Source organism: Daucus carota, chromosome 2 (assembly GCF_001625215.2).
Source record: "Daucus carota subsp. sativus chromosome 2, DH1 v3.0, whole genome shotgun sequence".
In the NCBI taxonomy this organism is placed as follows: Eukaryota; Viridiplantae; Streptophyta; class Magnoliopsida; order Apiales; family Apiaceae; genus Daucus; species Daucus carota.
In genome coordinates this window covers 46082068-46097736 of record NC_030382.2, presented here as the reverse complement: position 1 = coordinate 46097736, position 15669 = coordinate 46082068, and the positions used below count along the sequence as shown (strand labels likewise).

At 34.0% G+C, this 15669-nt stretch overlaps 1 protein-coding gene and 1 long non-coding RNA gene across 3 annotated transcripts; one reads left to right on the top strand and one right to left on the bottom strand.

Moving 5' to 3' along the window:
• Window positions 1-1608: 1608 nt before the first annotated feature.
• LOC108208487 (uncharacterized) lies at window positions 1609-3612 on the bottom strand. 2 transcript variants are annotated; one of them, XR_010288486.1, is made up of 3 exons: window positions 2970-3612; window positions 1920-2435; window positions 1609-1843 (listed from the first exon to the last, which is right to left on the bottom strand). It is a non-coding gene; the product is annotated as an uncharacterized LOC108208487 (long non-coding RNA). The 2 variants fall into 2 exon arrangements; XR_001804314.2 differs by lacking the exon at window positions 2970-3612 and having other exon boundaries at window positions 1920-2932.
• A 7836-nt stretch (window positions 3613-11448) lies between these two features.
• LOC108205580 (AAA-ATPase At2g46620) lies at window positions 11449-13378 on the top strand. Its single transcript, XM_017375529.2, has one exon. The coding sequence runs from the start codon at window positions 11741-11743 to the stop codon at window positions 13160-13162; it is 1422 nt and encodes a 473-aa protein (XP_017231018.1). The 5' UTR covers window positions 11449-11740; the 3' UTR covers window positions 13163-13378.
• The last annotated feature ends 2291 nt before the right edge of the window (window positions 13379-15669 follow it).

The window sequence follows — 15669 nt, the reverse complement described above, 5'->3', positions numbered from 1 at the left end:
TGTAGGCTGATTTCCAGGCAGATATAGTGAGATCTGCTTGCTGATTTTTAGCGCTAATTAGCTCTGCTGTACCTATAAATACAGGAGCTTGTTTGTATAACAAATCATCGGAGAAATATAAGCTTTTTCTCATATCTTTGTCAGTGCATCCTCTTGAAACATCTACCACTCTACTACTTTATATTTCTTTAATCCTGCCCCAGGTCATGTGCACTTGCACTGTCCCCCGCCAAAAAAAAAAAAGAAAAAGAAAATACTTGAGTTATCTTACCTTTTGTTGCGGCATTTTGTACCAATGGCAACTGACTAATAGTTCTAGCAGAATCTTGCCTTTGTCGTGTGATAGATTTTATGGAAGGTGAATGACTGAAACCTGAATGCATTTTCTGCATTAAAACCGTTGAATCAAGTACATTATCGTATCTGGTAGTAAACTATCTGAATACAATATAAAGCACCTAGGTCATTAGTGTAAGAGCATGTCCAAGGGTGATTTCTAAATTTGTTAGCTATAATGATTATGTAAATTAATAATACAAGTTTTTTGCTAACAGGAGAGAAAAACACTCCAATGGGGTTATGTATAATTATGTCAAGCTAAAATTATACATAATAGCTTTCCTGGTTCAACAAATCTATTGAATCAAACATGATTATCTATATTTTTTTTGCTAAAGGGTGATGGTTGGAGAGTATTTATTTTTACATATCATCTAAAAGTGCCACTTAGATGACACATGGGATGACACGTAGATATTTTACCTAACAGCTCTCAACTCTTGGAGATGCTCTAATAAGTTAAAAACATGTAAAAAGCGGGAATCGACTAAATCGGTGAAAACACGGAACAAAGATTTATCAGAGATTAATTAGATTGATTGGAGATTAATTGAACAATCAATGATTTAATCAACTTGACGAGATACGGAACATGGATTAATCGAGTCGCCAATTTTTAGAACAGTGATTAAAAGTAAGCCAATCTATATCATACGGGTCCTTTAAGGTTACAACTGACAAGTTAGAACTTCTGTTTAATTTACTGATAAAGATTAAGCCAGGGATCCTGGGAGAACAGGAAAAACAGCGAGTATTATTGGAAGAATGTCTGAACCATTTTTATTATATATTCTGCTAAAAATGATGTTTACAAGACACAAGTAACATTACTGTTTAGAACATGATAATACTAGCAAAGCCTTGCATTTCAGTAAAAAAAGTCTTATGTACAATGTGCTATATCAGTTAAATTTAACTTACATTCTTTAAGCTGATTTCGTTGCAGAATTATAATCATTGCAGGGAATATATCCCTATGTATTATGAACACATAACTACGATTCTTGGACTCTTAACCCTTATATATAATGATTAGGAATATTGATTGATCAGATACAGCCTACATGCTACAGGTCTGTACTGAGGTTACGAAATAGAGTATGAAAAAACACATCTTATTGGTTTATTAATTGATAAAACATTTTTTTATACAGATGGTTCTTCCTCCTTTATGCCTGTGCAAGTATACGTGGACTGGTGGAGGTATTATACTGATACTTCTCTTATAAATAATTCAAATAATCACGCAGTAAATTTGCAGTCAATCTGTTTTATGAAACTTCAGGAAAAGATGGAATTAATATTGAGAAAAGGTCGGTCCAACATACTCAGAAAGAAAGACAGAAACTGCGAGTCTTGAACTTCTATACCATAGACTCCTACCAGTATGAGCAATTTTCATGACTGCCAATGTTGAGTTTACATTTCTCAGTCACCACACTGATGACAGCCTTGTGTGCATGGCAATGCATCTTCAGTGAAATATCTGATTCATTATAATAACCTGCAAAGATCACAAGCAAAGTAAAATAACACAATTTGTAACCTAAAATAGTAACATGAAAATGAAGAAAGCTCACTCTTAAAATACTGATGATTAAGGCCACAAGTGGTTCTAAGAACTTCCAGAACTGTATCAAGTCCTGTGGTGATCTACCATATAAGAGCTGAATATTTTGTTGAATTAATACCAAGTGAAGACTTCTAGGTGCTTCCTCCCATAGGCGCGGGCACTTGTGCACACGGCACTGTTATCACTCAGCATAAGCCAACTAAAATAGGACGGACACATAAAACTGCAGACCATCACAAAAATAAAAGTAAAGAATGACATTTTTTAGCTGCATAAAAAGCCTGCAAAGGGTTAATTATGAGTTACTAGGCAAGGAAATTGGAAATCTGGCGTTTAACAGGTTACTTGTAAAGGGAAGTCATGGTTTACTTTTCCCTGCAACGAGATGAGGGCCTAAGAAGAGCTCTCCTGTCCATAACCAGATGTTAACGCCTCCACCCATTGAAATCTCCGGATGCAAGAAGAATTGAACCAGCATTGAAGTGTTCGTCCCTGTAAAAGCCTGAAGTGATACCTTGTGCTCCTGGTTTAACAAAAGCAAATGGTTCACAGCCACACTGGTATTAACAAAAACTTGGGGACAGTTTGTGTACAGACAAGTGCTAAAAGGTTTTGTTGGCTTTGGAAATTGCACCGCAGTGGAAAACTAGGCCAAATAACACATCCGTATCATCAAGTATCACACAGTGAATTACAAATTTCCTTCTGTACAAGGCAATACAAGTAAGTTGAAGTAGAAAAAAATATTATTTTGTTTTCAAATGTCCAAGAAAATTGCAGTCTTTTAACAATCTTGGTATCTGCATTTTGGCCAGTACTGCTCATCCAGAATTCACAAAAGCTACATATATTAACGATTGTGCTTGGCAGATTATTGAATTGTTAAAGTTTGCCCAGTTAATAAAAAACAAATTAATATACTTTTGGCACTTTCGAATCAAGAGACAGCAGAATTTTTATTTTATCTTTGAATAAGATTGCCTGCTTCGTTACTATAAAATAATAATAATAACAATAATAAACAAATAGATGAAAAAATGGAAGAAGAAAACGTCACAGGGTAGGCTCTCCTCAGTTAGCTGCTGCATTTTGGATTTGATAGGAAAGGTGTAAGGGTCAATGCAGGGGTAGCATCAGGTGCAACTAACTACGGCTTAGCTACCTACTTGAGCTCACAAATCTCATCAAGAATAGTCAAAATTCAATGGGGTGAATCAAAGCAAAAGAGATCTGGTATAACAAATGGGGTGAATTAAAGCAGAAGATCCTCCTTTCAGTAATTTAAGTTCCCCACCAACAGCCAAAGCATCCAGTCTCATCAAAAGTATGCAAATTCTTTTTAATGTGTATTTATATGACAAGGAATATAGGGAAATCATAAAATGTTGCGGGAATCAGAATGCAGAGAGCACGCCAATTTGGAAATGAGAAGATTGATGGGTTTTAAGGGAATATATTAGCATCAACGTTTTTCTTTTGCATTATTTAAAAAGATGATGGTTCTTTTGCGGCTTAAGAATAATAACACTAGGAATAGATTCTCAAAGGATGTTTCATTCTTATTGACTTCAGCTGCCTAGTAGGTTGACGATCCAGAATACACATGTATCAGAATGTATCCAAGTACAGATAGAGAGTAAAAGTGTAAATTCTGAATTGTCATGGATCGCATCCTTAAGGCCAGGTCCATCCCTTCTACCACAGCTTTTACAATTTACAAGACAGATGGAACACAGAATTAAGAGAATCATGAGCGAGCTGGCCGCGCAGGTCTAAAATCTAAATATCATATTCTAACTACAAGTGGCGAGCGAGATTTAGTTCAACAACTATGTGTCTGAAAGAGTTTAATTCTTGGTGATCGATGTGTGTACTATTGCAAACTGCAATAACTTGGATTATCCTTCCAAATTGGATGCTTAACAATTTTTTGCCTGCTAAATGAAAAGCGTCATGAGGTTTTTTTTGAAATAAAAATTCTCAGAGCCTAACATGTTGAAATATAGCATAAGATCCGTTTGCGATTTTCCTGATATCAGAGTTTAGGTCTGACAGACAATTAATTTTGGATAAAATTTAGTATTTTTATAATTAAATTCGAGTTATTCACAAGTAGTTTGAATGGCTCACCCTCTTGATTGCAATTTGTGCAAGTAGTAACCCCACATTCACTTGAAATCTCTATCCAGCAAAAGAACAAACTTTTGATGCTCAACTTTGCCATCAAGGATTGGGATAGATGGACACTGGTACACCTTACAAACATTCGGAACCACGAAAGTCCATCGCAAACTGTCTCTCTCGTATGCACATGTGGCAGATAAATAAACCGCGACGTGTGTGATTAATTTAATTTCAGGCGCACATAATACCAAATTTACACTGCATAAGTCTGTGTGTGTGCATAACCTTGATGATCAGGAACCATCGCTCTTGATTCTCGATGATAAGTTTGATTAGGACGCGAAAGAGGAACGAATGATCCCAGCATTTTCGTTTTTATATTATTTATGACACTAATAGGCAAGCACTGCACGCACCTGTAAATGTGTGTCCCAGATGTGTATGCTCTGCTAACCGCCCAATCTTGGATATATCATGCTATTTCATAGACGTATCTACACTCCTCATGTCCGGTATAAGCATATAAAATTCATGACGGAACCGAGGACGGGAGCTGGAGAGGCCGTTCGAGAAATTTATTTAGTCTCGAGTGATCTTCAAAAATTAATAAATAATATAGTTTAAATTTTAATCAATATGAATGAATAATATATGTTGCGCATATATGCACGTTGTAATGCAGAAACAATTTGCTGCACGCTGAAATGAGATACTGAGGTAGTGAGGTGTCATTGACAATTCTGGGGACGAAAAGTATTTCATATCTGATTCGCAAACAAAAAAGGAATCTGCATTATGTAAGAATCCTCGAATATAAAAGCCGATGGAACACCAAATTACGTAGTTCATTCACATGCATTGTACAATTACTATAAAGAACAAAACAACTCCTCCGAGAATAACATCAGATTCCGCAGAAATGCGGTGCTATGAGCCTATGATGCCAACACTTACTCTAGTATATATTCCATTTTTGTTACTATTGTTTTTTATGATAAGCAGAGATTAATATTTATATTCTCGGAAAATCTACCATAATGGCAGATGGGCGCCATTTTTGTTACTATTTGACTACTTGTTAAGTGCCAGGTGTGCTGGAAATGGGTTCAGCTGGACTATGATATATTCGGATCCTATGGCTGACAAGTACTTATTACCGGAGAAAATATATGAAATTTTATATTTTTTTCAATATAAATATTTATTTATTTTATCAAATAACAAATATAAAATATTTTTTAATATTTATATACGAAATATATATATTTGACGAAAATAAAAAAATCTTGAAATATTCAAAGAATCATGTAACACTCATATTGTATTAAAAGAACAGTGTTCTTAAAATCTAAATATTTTGGGAGGAACCTCTGACACGATCATATCATGTTCGAATAAGTATAATTAAAATTCCTCTTTATTTATTTGTCTGTAATTTTACTTATGGAAATTAAAATATTTTTTGACAAGAAAAAATTAAAATCTTACTCGTAATATTATTATAATGATTAATTGATTATTTAAGTACGTCCGAGAGCATCCAAGAAATTCAAGAATTTCTTAATTAATCTCTAATCTAAAAGTAGCTCTAAACAATTTAGTGCCCGCATGTTTGTTGTGCGGGTGTCAACCGAAGTCCAACATCGGATGAAAAGAATTTGTCTTGATTCTAAACAGCTAAACTACTTTATAAATACGGTCTTTCTAATGTGTGCCCAAGGGCACACAATAATCACTAAATTTTATAAAAATGGCCTACTCTGATTGGTGCAGTTGATGTGAATGCGGGGGGCCATTATCATTTATTAAATGTGGAGTTAATGTGTGTTGAGCGATCCAATAAGTGATATCAAAACTGATGGTTAAGAAGTTGATCTTGGAGTTTTGGAATGCACCGTGTGATGTTGAGGTTCTTTAAAAATTGTGATGGTAGGTCTTGGACGACTTGTGTCGAAAATCTTCCGACTAATGTGGTCAGGGGGCATGTCCAAAACTTGTGATAATAGGTCTTCGACGACTTGTGTCGAAAATCTTCTCGACTAAAGTGGAATGACGGTATAAGAATTACAAGATTGATGATAAGCGGTATAAGCATGATTTTTGGGTTAGGAGAGATAGGTGGTATAAGTGTTATAAAATTGGTGATTCTTGGATTAAGGTGAGATTGTTGAGCGGGTGTCAACTGAAATCCCACATCGAAAATTCAAATTTCACATCATAAAGATAAATTCATAAAAAAGACAGATATACAACTCCATTAGTACGAGACTTTTTGGAAGAAGCCCAAAATCAAATCCAATATCATATTAATACTGAGTTAATGGGAGTGGCAGAGCCCGACATATCGAATGATTTTTTTTTATATCAACAACTTCATTTTTGTTTATAAATGTTTTGTGAGTTTTTTTATATATTCACAGTTCTATTCGATGGACGAGTAAAATAATTATGTATTTGTTTCTTAGTTTTCTTAGCTAAATGATTGGAATGAGTATCTTACTCGTCCAATGATAAAACGTATTAAAATTATATCCGTTCAATAGTTAAAAATGCTAAAATTATAATAAATTTTAACGGATGAATCCGCAACCGGAAAACCGTTTGTTATACAGAAGGTGCCTATTATACACGTTTCAGAGAGCCAGACCCAAGTTTCCAGAAATGCATTTCGATTTTGATAACGTCATGGGATCTAATGATAGACTAGTTTTCAACCGACCCTCCTATTCCTCTATTTTGTTAGAAAATTTATTTGCAATTTATATAAATATCGGAAGAGCCCAATTTTAAATAAAAAAATTAAAAATACACTTTTCATATATAAATAAATCCCAATTCACAAACAAGCCGTCATAGTAATTAATTTGTATTCCACGAATTCTGTAACTAAAATTATAAAATATCATTTTAAATAGTATCATAATAAAATAGTTAAAGAAAAGGTGGATTTAAACATGATAAATGGAGTATAATTGGGACCTTTTTCTATTATTTTAAAGTTTTAAAAGGATAGATAACTTTACTCTGTGCTTCGTTTGGATCCATTTATAACTCGTTTTACTGTTTACATAAATTTACGTGTTTTGAAAAACAAAATTTTATTTGAAAGAAAGAGTATTTATTTAAAATGATTATTGAAAAATGATATCCTCATTTGTAAAAGAATTTTTTTACCAGTTTTTATATTTTTTTCCTATTTAAATGACAAAAAATATATTCTTATAAGATAAATTTTAGTTAAAAATATAAAAGCACATTTCTACAAAATACTTGTCAAAATTAAGATGTATTTCACCGCATAAACTAAGCATAAATTTGAAATTGTATAAATTTTGGCAAGCTCTGAAACACACATTTCGCATAAACAGAATAGGCATGAGTGAAATGAAAACTGAAAAGAAGTAGGGTAAGGATTTTTTTTTTTTTTTTTTTTACAGAAGTAGGGTAAGCATTGTGGTTTGTTTAAATGTTTTTTTTAAAATTTTTTGGCACCTTAGCTATGTCCAACAATACTGCGAACCGCATGGGCTCCTAGGCGCCTAATCATGAGTAGACAGCAACAGTGTACTAAGCAATTACGCGTAATAAACGCGTTTTTATGTCGGTCACACTAATTTTGTTCCTATCATCTTGTTCTAATCACAATTAACCGCACCATTCATTCTTAATCAGAGGAGTAATAATAACTTTTGGTACTTCTGCCTGTTGCAAAGAAAGTATTTTGTAAGTGACGACGGCCTTTATTAAATCGATTTATCTTTTTTCTTTTTTTTTTGATAGATATTAAATCGATTTTACAAATAGTCACAAATAACGATCTTTTTTAGTTGGGTAAGAGATTTTTATTGATATTTCAATATTCACAAAAATCATAACTAATTAAAAATCTGTGATGTTATTTTTGTGCGGTTATGAGCATACTATAATTCCTTATTAAATTTAGCAAATCTGAATTTACACCTTTAATAATTATTAAATATTATTTAATGTAGAATGAAAAATTAATATTATATATAATACATTAATACATCTTAAAATACCTATAAAAATCAAAAATAATATGCGCTTATAAAACAGAATATACTAAGTTGATCTGCAGACGACAGTTAACAGAAAGAAAATTATGCAAAAAATCTATAAAAACTTGCCATCTCTAGAACGGGCAAAAATACCGCACCAGTGGGCGTAATTGCCTTTTGGTGGGGAGCTAGAGAGCAGAGAGAGAAAAAGAGCTGGCTTAAATATGCATAAACAATTCACTAACACAGTTCCCTCATTGAGTGGGTGGGCGTTTAAGTGCTTGTTTGGTTGCATCCGGGAATTAAATTCCTATGAGAAGTAGTAATTTCCTGGTAATTAAAATATATAAGAAGTGAAAAAAATTGTTTGGTTGTTACAATGGAATTTAAAATCATGGGAATTTCCAATGATCAAGGGTGGGGTGGGTTAATTACTTCCTACAAATCATGGGTATTCATACTTCCATAGAAATTGCTCTTTCCTTACTTTTGTCAACCAAACAACTTCATCTATAATTACTTCCTAGGAAGTTGAAATTCCTGGGTATTGAAAAGGCAACCAAACGAGCACTAAGTGTTGTCTTTTAAGCGTCTAAAAAGATCATTTCAGTTATTAAAAGGACAAAACAAGTGGTAATTCTGTACGTAAACGTCACTACATTAAAGTAGCTATATTAAAAATCTGTCATCTTATACTCCTTTTTATTTAAATATGTCAAAATTCGGGAATGAAGGTCGATGTGGAGTTGTGGACCAAGGTGTTAGGCGCGTTTGCTTTTTGTTTATTTGAGCTAGGTTCACATGATTGTTGGTGCTAAGAGTATCTCTAATAGTAGAAAATTTATAGCCAAAAAAATGAATTAGTATGTTAAAAATAAAAAATATAAATAGTTTATAAAATTATTATATTTCAATGATATTCTCCTCTTCTTTATAATTTTAATCAAATTCTCGTGAATGACTATATTAGTCGAACCACAACGAATTCATGATAAATACCACGCATCAATTATAACAACTTGAAAATAATGATAACATATTATATTTAAAATATAGCTAATGAATATAACGAGTCCTATCAAAATTAAATGTGTTACGAGATCGGCAAATTTTACATAATGTACTACAAGTGCAATTTAGTCGATCAGTACTGTGATCCCGTTAGAGATTCTCTAATGCCCCAAAGAGTGCCAATATAAAAAGAAAGTTATAAAATCATATAATTGTTTATTTATTTTTTATTTAAGGATAATTCAAAAAAGCTAGCTAAGTTTTAATGGTGAAATTTGTAACTATTCTATGCAAAATTGGAAAATAATTTTTAGAGGTGAGCATTCGTTCAGTTTGGTTCAAAACCGAACTGAACCGAATCGACCGAAAAACGAAATTTCAATTTTTCGTGCCCCGAACCGGAACTAAATTCTATTATGAACCAAAATAATTTGGTTCGGACCGATCCGGACCAAAAGAACTGAATTTCAATATATATATATATATAGAGTCATGCTCCACTACAAACCTCCTTATTCTACAAACTAAAAACCCAGCTGCAATATCACTAAAACATAAACACGAAATCACTAAATCTTTCAACAATCCCACTTCCACCTCCATCATCTCAAGCTCAACCTCCACTTCCGGCAACTCCAATCCGTCGTCCCCTGCTGCCTTCTCCACGTCCGTCGTCCCTCCAGTGCGCCTCCTCCACCTCCGGCGTCCCTCGTCCCTCTAGTTCGCCTCCACCACCAACATCCACTTCACCTCCACCATCCCATCCACCTTCTCCTCCTGCACCACACCACATGCCTCACCTCCTGCACCTCCGTCGTCTTCACCTCCACCAGCATCAGAATCGAGTACAAGAACAGATCCATTGATTTTCACCAATTCCTGGAAATTTTCGCCAATTTTGCAACACAAAATCACTAAATTCTCAAGAGAATATCACTAATTTCTAAAGCGCATATCACTAATTCGTACAGCAGGAATCATCGATTTCTGTAAATATATCAACAAGTATATCGAAGCTTTAACAACGTTATATTCCATGATTTAGAGTCTATTCGTTCACGATATTGGGAGAGTGAGAGATAGTCGAAAAAAGATCACTGAAGCGGAAGGGAAATGACAGAGGTTGTGATGGGAAAGAGCGGATGGCGGGTTGTGATGATGGAGAGACGGCGAGGATCGTGGGGAGAGGGAGGAACAGAGCTGGTGAAGATGACAGTGAGGTGGGTGGTAGCGTTTACCTAGGTGTGATGCAGACATGGAGGAGAGGAAAGATCGGACAGATCTGGGGTTGCTATACTGGGTTATTAGTGTGGGTGGGTGCTTTTAGTAATTTAGGGAGTTTCAATAGTGGTTTTTAGTTTTTATTTTAAGATTGGTTTGTATTTGATCATGAGCCTATATATATATATATATCATGACTTATTCGAAAATAATATCATAGCAAAAGAATATCATTAAAAGTATTTTAAAGTAAAATATATTATACTTGAACTGATAATATCCATTCAAATTGTATAATATCAAATATTAATCATGTGATACTGAGGATTAAAACCCCCAATAAATGTAAGAGATTATAATAAACGTAATGCATGCACTATAATCTAATTGTATTGAATTATTTACAATTATAGTGTCAAATTCGAGAATGCCCCAATCAACATCTTTTTATTCCTTTTTTTCAAAAAAAAGAAGAACATCTTTTTATCCTTGTGTTTCTTGTTTTATAGCACACATATATTTCGTGCTATACTGTTTGTGAATTGTGAGTGCTTTCGTTGCTTTTTTCTTTCCGAAGAAATCCAAATAAATTAAAATAGAAAATCGTCACGTCTCCCCTAAATTTAGTTGGCCTAAAAAGTTGAAATACATGACTGTCACCACAGGCACAGGCCCGTCAACACACTACACACATACCAGTAATTTCTTTTAAAAAAAATATGATTGATAGTTTCAAATTTTAATTTGATTTTGATATTTTGAAAAAAATAATTTTTAATTTTTTTTTCAAATATATCAAAAACTAAAAAAAAAGCAGTTTTTATTTATGATATTTGAGAAAAAGACTGATTTATCAAAAATATCTTCTGTTTTTTATATACACTTTTTTCCAAAAATATGATGATAGTTTCAAATTCTGATTTGGTTTTGGTATTTTGAAAAAGGAAGTTTCTGAAATTTCCTTCTAATATATCCGAAACTAAAAAAGATAATTTGTATTTTTGATATTTTTCAATCCAAAAATTTTAGAAAATTAAAAAAATAAAAAAGACCTCCTGAGACCTGAGAGGCGCCACATAAACGACCCATGCTTCTCAGTATATTGATTTAAAAACCAAATAAAATAAGATTGGATTTTGCAAAATTACAAAGGATAAAATAATAATAATTCTGAAGATCAAATATCAAATATTATGATGGGCCCCAGAAACTTCACCCCTCTGGAAAGTTGTTGTAGATGACGGAGAATTAGTATTACAGAGAAACATCGCCCCCAACTTCCATATATAACCCCTAATATACATACACATCTTTGTATCTATCTCTCTCCCGACTCATCTCTCCCTCGCTAAACCTCCTTCCTCATCTCTCTCAATATCTCTCTTTACACACACATACAGATATGATATTTGATACAAAACATAACAATCTTTGATTTTTGCCTCTCTGCCTGATGATTTCTTTTACGTTGTTCGCGTTGATTATTGTCGCTATATTTATACTGTTACGCTTGTTTTTGATTCGAACCGCGTTGATTTCTATTGTAAACAAATGTTTACATTGTATTGAAGATGCAGTCCACGTGTACCAGTTCTTCAAAGTACCGGAATTTAATGAAAATCACCAGGAGAATCAATTTTACCGGAAGGTGTTGACGTACGTGAACTCGTTGTCGTCGATTGAAGACTCTGATTTCACGAATTTGTTCTCCGGGAGCAAATCGAATGATATTATACTCTGTTTGGATGATAATCAGGTTGTTTTCGATACGTTTCTCGGGGCGAGAGTTTCCTGGAAGAATGAAATTGACTCGATAAGTCGAAAGAGGACTTTTGTGCTGAAGATTAAGAAGAAGGATAAGCGGAGGGTTTTGCAGTCGTATCTACAGCATATTCATACGGTTTCTGATGAGATTGATCAAAGGTGGAGGGAAATTAGGCTTTTCATTAATACGGAGTTGAATCAACGGTGGAGATCTGTTCCGTTGGCTCATCCGGTTACGATTGATACTATGGTGATGGATTTGGATCTGAAGAACAGGATTAAGTCGGATGTGGAGGCGTTTCTGAAGTCAAAACAGTATTATCATCGGTTAGGTAGGGTTTGGAAGCGGAGTTATCTGCTTTACGGACCTTCTGGTACTGGAAAATCTAGTTTTGTTGTTGCGATGGCAAAATTATTGAATTATGATGTGTATGATATTGATCTGTCCAAGGTTTCGGATGATTCGGATCTGAAATTGCTTCTGCTGCAAACGAGACCAAAGTCGCTGATTGTAGTTGAGGATTTGGATCGATTTTTAAGTGACAGTTCGGCAGAATCATCGGTTAGCTTATCAGGCGTGTTGAATTTCATGGACGGAATTGTGAATTCTTGTACAGGCGATGAGAAGGTTATGGTGTTTACTATGAATTGTAAGGATTTGATTGATCCGGTGGTGCTGAGGCCGGGAAGAGTTGATGTTCATATTTATTTTCCGCTTTGTAATTTTAATGCGTTTAAGACGCTAGCTAACAGTTATTTGGGAGTGAAAGATCATAAGTTGTTTCCTCATGTGGAGGAGATATTTGAGACAGGTGCAACGATGAGTCCAGCAGAGATAGCGGAGTTAATGGTGATGAACCGGAGCTCACCTAGCAGGGCTTTGAAGTCAGTGATCACTGCTTTACAAATTAGCGGAGATGCAAGGGCGGGTAAATCAGGGCAGAGGCTAAGCGAAAGCAAGTCTATAGATGAAGGCAGTATGTTGAGTTGGAAGGATGTCAGTTCTCCAGCAATAAAGGAAGTTCGCAAGTTGTACAATGTGTTGAGGTTGAAAAAATCTGGACCTTCAGATCATCAGCTTCATCATAATTTAAGTTTAACTGAACGGTGATCAGATATAGGCATCAGATTGTTTGGTATATAGAATTGAGCTTTTGCTCAATTTTGGCTTGTCAATTATTCTTTTGTGATTGATATAAAATTGTAGATTCTCAAACAAAATATGCTTGTAAATGACGATAATGATGACATGAACAGATAGGTTATTTACATACACAGAGATGAATTACTTCCCCTTGTTGATGAATGAAGAATTAGTTCTGTGTTATTGACTTATTTCCTATTTCTATTATGTTGTTCTTAGGACAGTTCAGCAGTCTGCAGAACTACCTTGTAACTTCTTGTTCCGTATACAAGTCCATAACAGAACAAGTATCGCGTTATACTCCTACACTGTCTCAAGTGGAATTGTGATGCACACACTTCTTGTTTTGTAAACTATCTCGGTTCATTCGATAAATTTAAGGATTTTATGTACATATATACATAAATTGGTATTGTTAGGCTCAACACATGATTATGAATCAAATACGGGTTGACGAATTAAGCTTGAGTCCAGAAATTAATGAGTGTTGTTTTTGCTGGAACGGGAAAAACTCAGGATTGCAGTTGTTGATTAAGCTCGAGTCTAGAAATTAATGAGTGTTGTTTTTGCTGGAACGGGAAAAACTGAGGATCGCAGTTGTTAGAAAGAAGACGGTGCTGCAATGATTGTAGTGTGTGTACTTTAGGAAGACAGATTCAAAAGAAAATTCGGGCCACCAAGCTTTTATACCGGCTTTACAGAGTTTGGTATACTGCAACTTGATGATGAAACTTCAAAATCTGGGTGGCACCTAACACATTATATTATTTGTAAACGTAACATATTGAGTGAATACCAAGACTGCCTAACTCAAATTAACTCGTCATGTTATAAGCTTGCCTGTGGTTCCAGTTTCATGCTTTGTCCATTATTACCCATGTCATCCTCCATTTCATCTTAAAGTTAACCCAACTTTATATTATCCCCAATTGGATTCATATAAATATTATCCCCAATTGGATTCATATAATGACTATGACTTCAACCGAGAATGATGACTAAATTATTTTCTATCACTTGTTATTTTTATTATTATCTTGTATCGGAAAGTTAAACCAAATTAGTAGTATACTGCAGCGGATATTGCAGAAATCTGCACCACAGCTTGCTCTGCTACTGCCAAAAACAATGGGAGTAAAAAACAAAAAACTAATACTTGCCGTTGATAGTGGTGCAGTTGAAAGATTGTAACTTTGTGAGAAGGGTCACTATTGGTGTGCCGGAGAGTGCTTGATTTTGTATAAACATATAGGTGGCGATCAATACATGGATGCTCTTCTTGTCAGTACACTTATACACCCCCCTACCATGCATGAACAAGGCCTTTCATGCCTTAAAACTTTGTCAACCTGCTCCTGATGCTTTTCTTTCTTGTCAGTACTATGTCAAAACTCGCGCCAACAAATCTGTTAACAATCTTTTATTATTGCCTGCCGTCTCAGACGTAATAACACCTTTCAATATAGCCAATTATTTATAGCTAACACCGTTGGAAATGGTCTGAGTAATCAAATGTATTGCCGTTCTCACACAACTTTCAAGAATCAGTGTTTGGAGCCAGGGACGGACAGGACATTGCAATAAAATGAGCAGATCAAAAGGAGGTGAATCAAATAGACTACAAACTCACAAGTCTACAAAAGGACATCTTATTGCTGCAATTGCGAACATAATTTTTGACCCCCAACATTCTGAGATAGAGAAATGATTACATGTAACCACAAACAAATACTCACTGGTGATTTTATCATGATAATTAATTTCAGAGTAAATAACTAATGGAATAAATTATAAACATATGTACGTCTTACCCTTCCAGATCATCTTTGACAAACATGTAGGCTAATACAGTTACAAAGTATATTTTTTTTATTTAACGAAAAAGGTAACTTCTTGACAGTGTGTTTTTTTATAAAATTTTCTTTGATACTTACGTCACTTTAGAAGAGCAGGAGAAATATTTGTTTTTGAAAATTCTGGAAATTTTGTCAAGACCATTTGAGCACACTTACATCTCCGACTTCTGAAAATACACCTAAAAAATAAGGGTGTTGCTAAATGCAGTAAAAATTTGCTTTGTGCAGTAACGAGTAATTACTTCTGCACCCTTCTCACTATTAAATGGTTCACGATCCGATAAGTCTCTGTATTGAATGTTTCTTGCTAAATCAGGAGGGCCAGTAATCTTGAACTAACCTGAACACAAATGCTATAAACTTTGCTGAGTTTCTTGGGATTATCTTACGATCAAATACATATATTTTTACAAAACAATTCAAAATATTCCTACACAAAACAATTTAACAAATTCCTAAACAGAAGTATGCATAATCATATATGTTTAATTAAAATTATATTATATAATAACATAAATAAAACTTAAGTAAGATAATCGTTAAAACTATATTATAATTATAATAGATAATAATATAATAACATCGAAGTAATCTTAAAAATTTTTAAAATTATATTTC

Coding starts and splice junctions, on each gene's coding strand:
- LOC108205580 (XM_017375529.2), top strand. CDS start 11,741: ATGATTTCTTTTACGTTGTTCGCGTTGATTATTGTCGCTATATTTATA.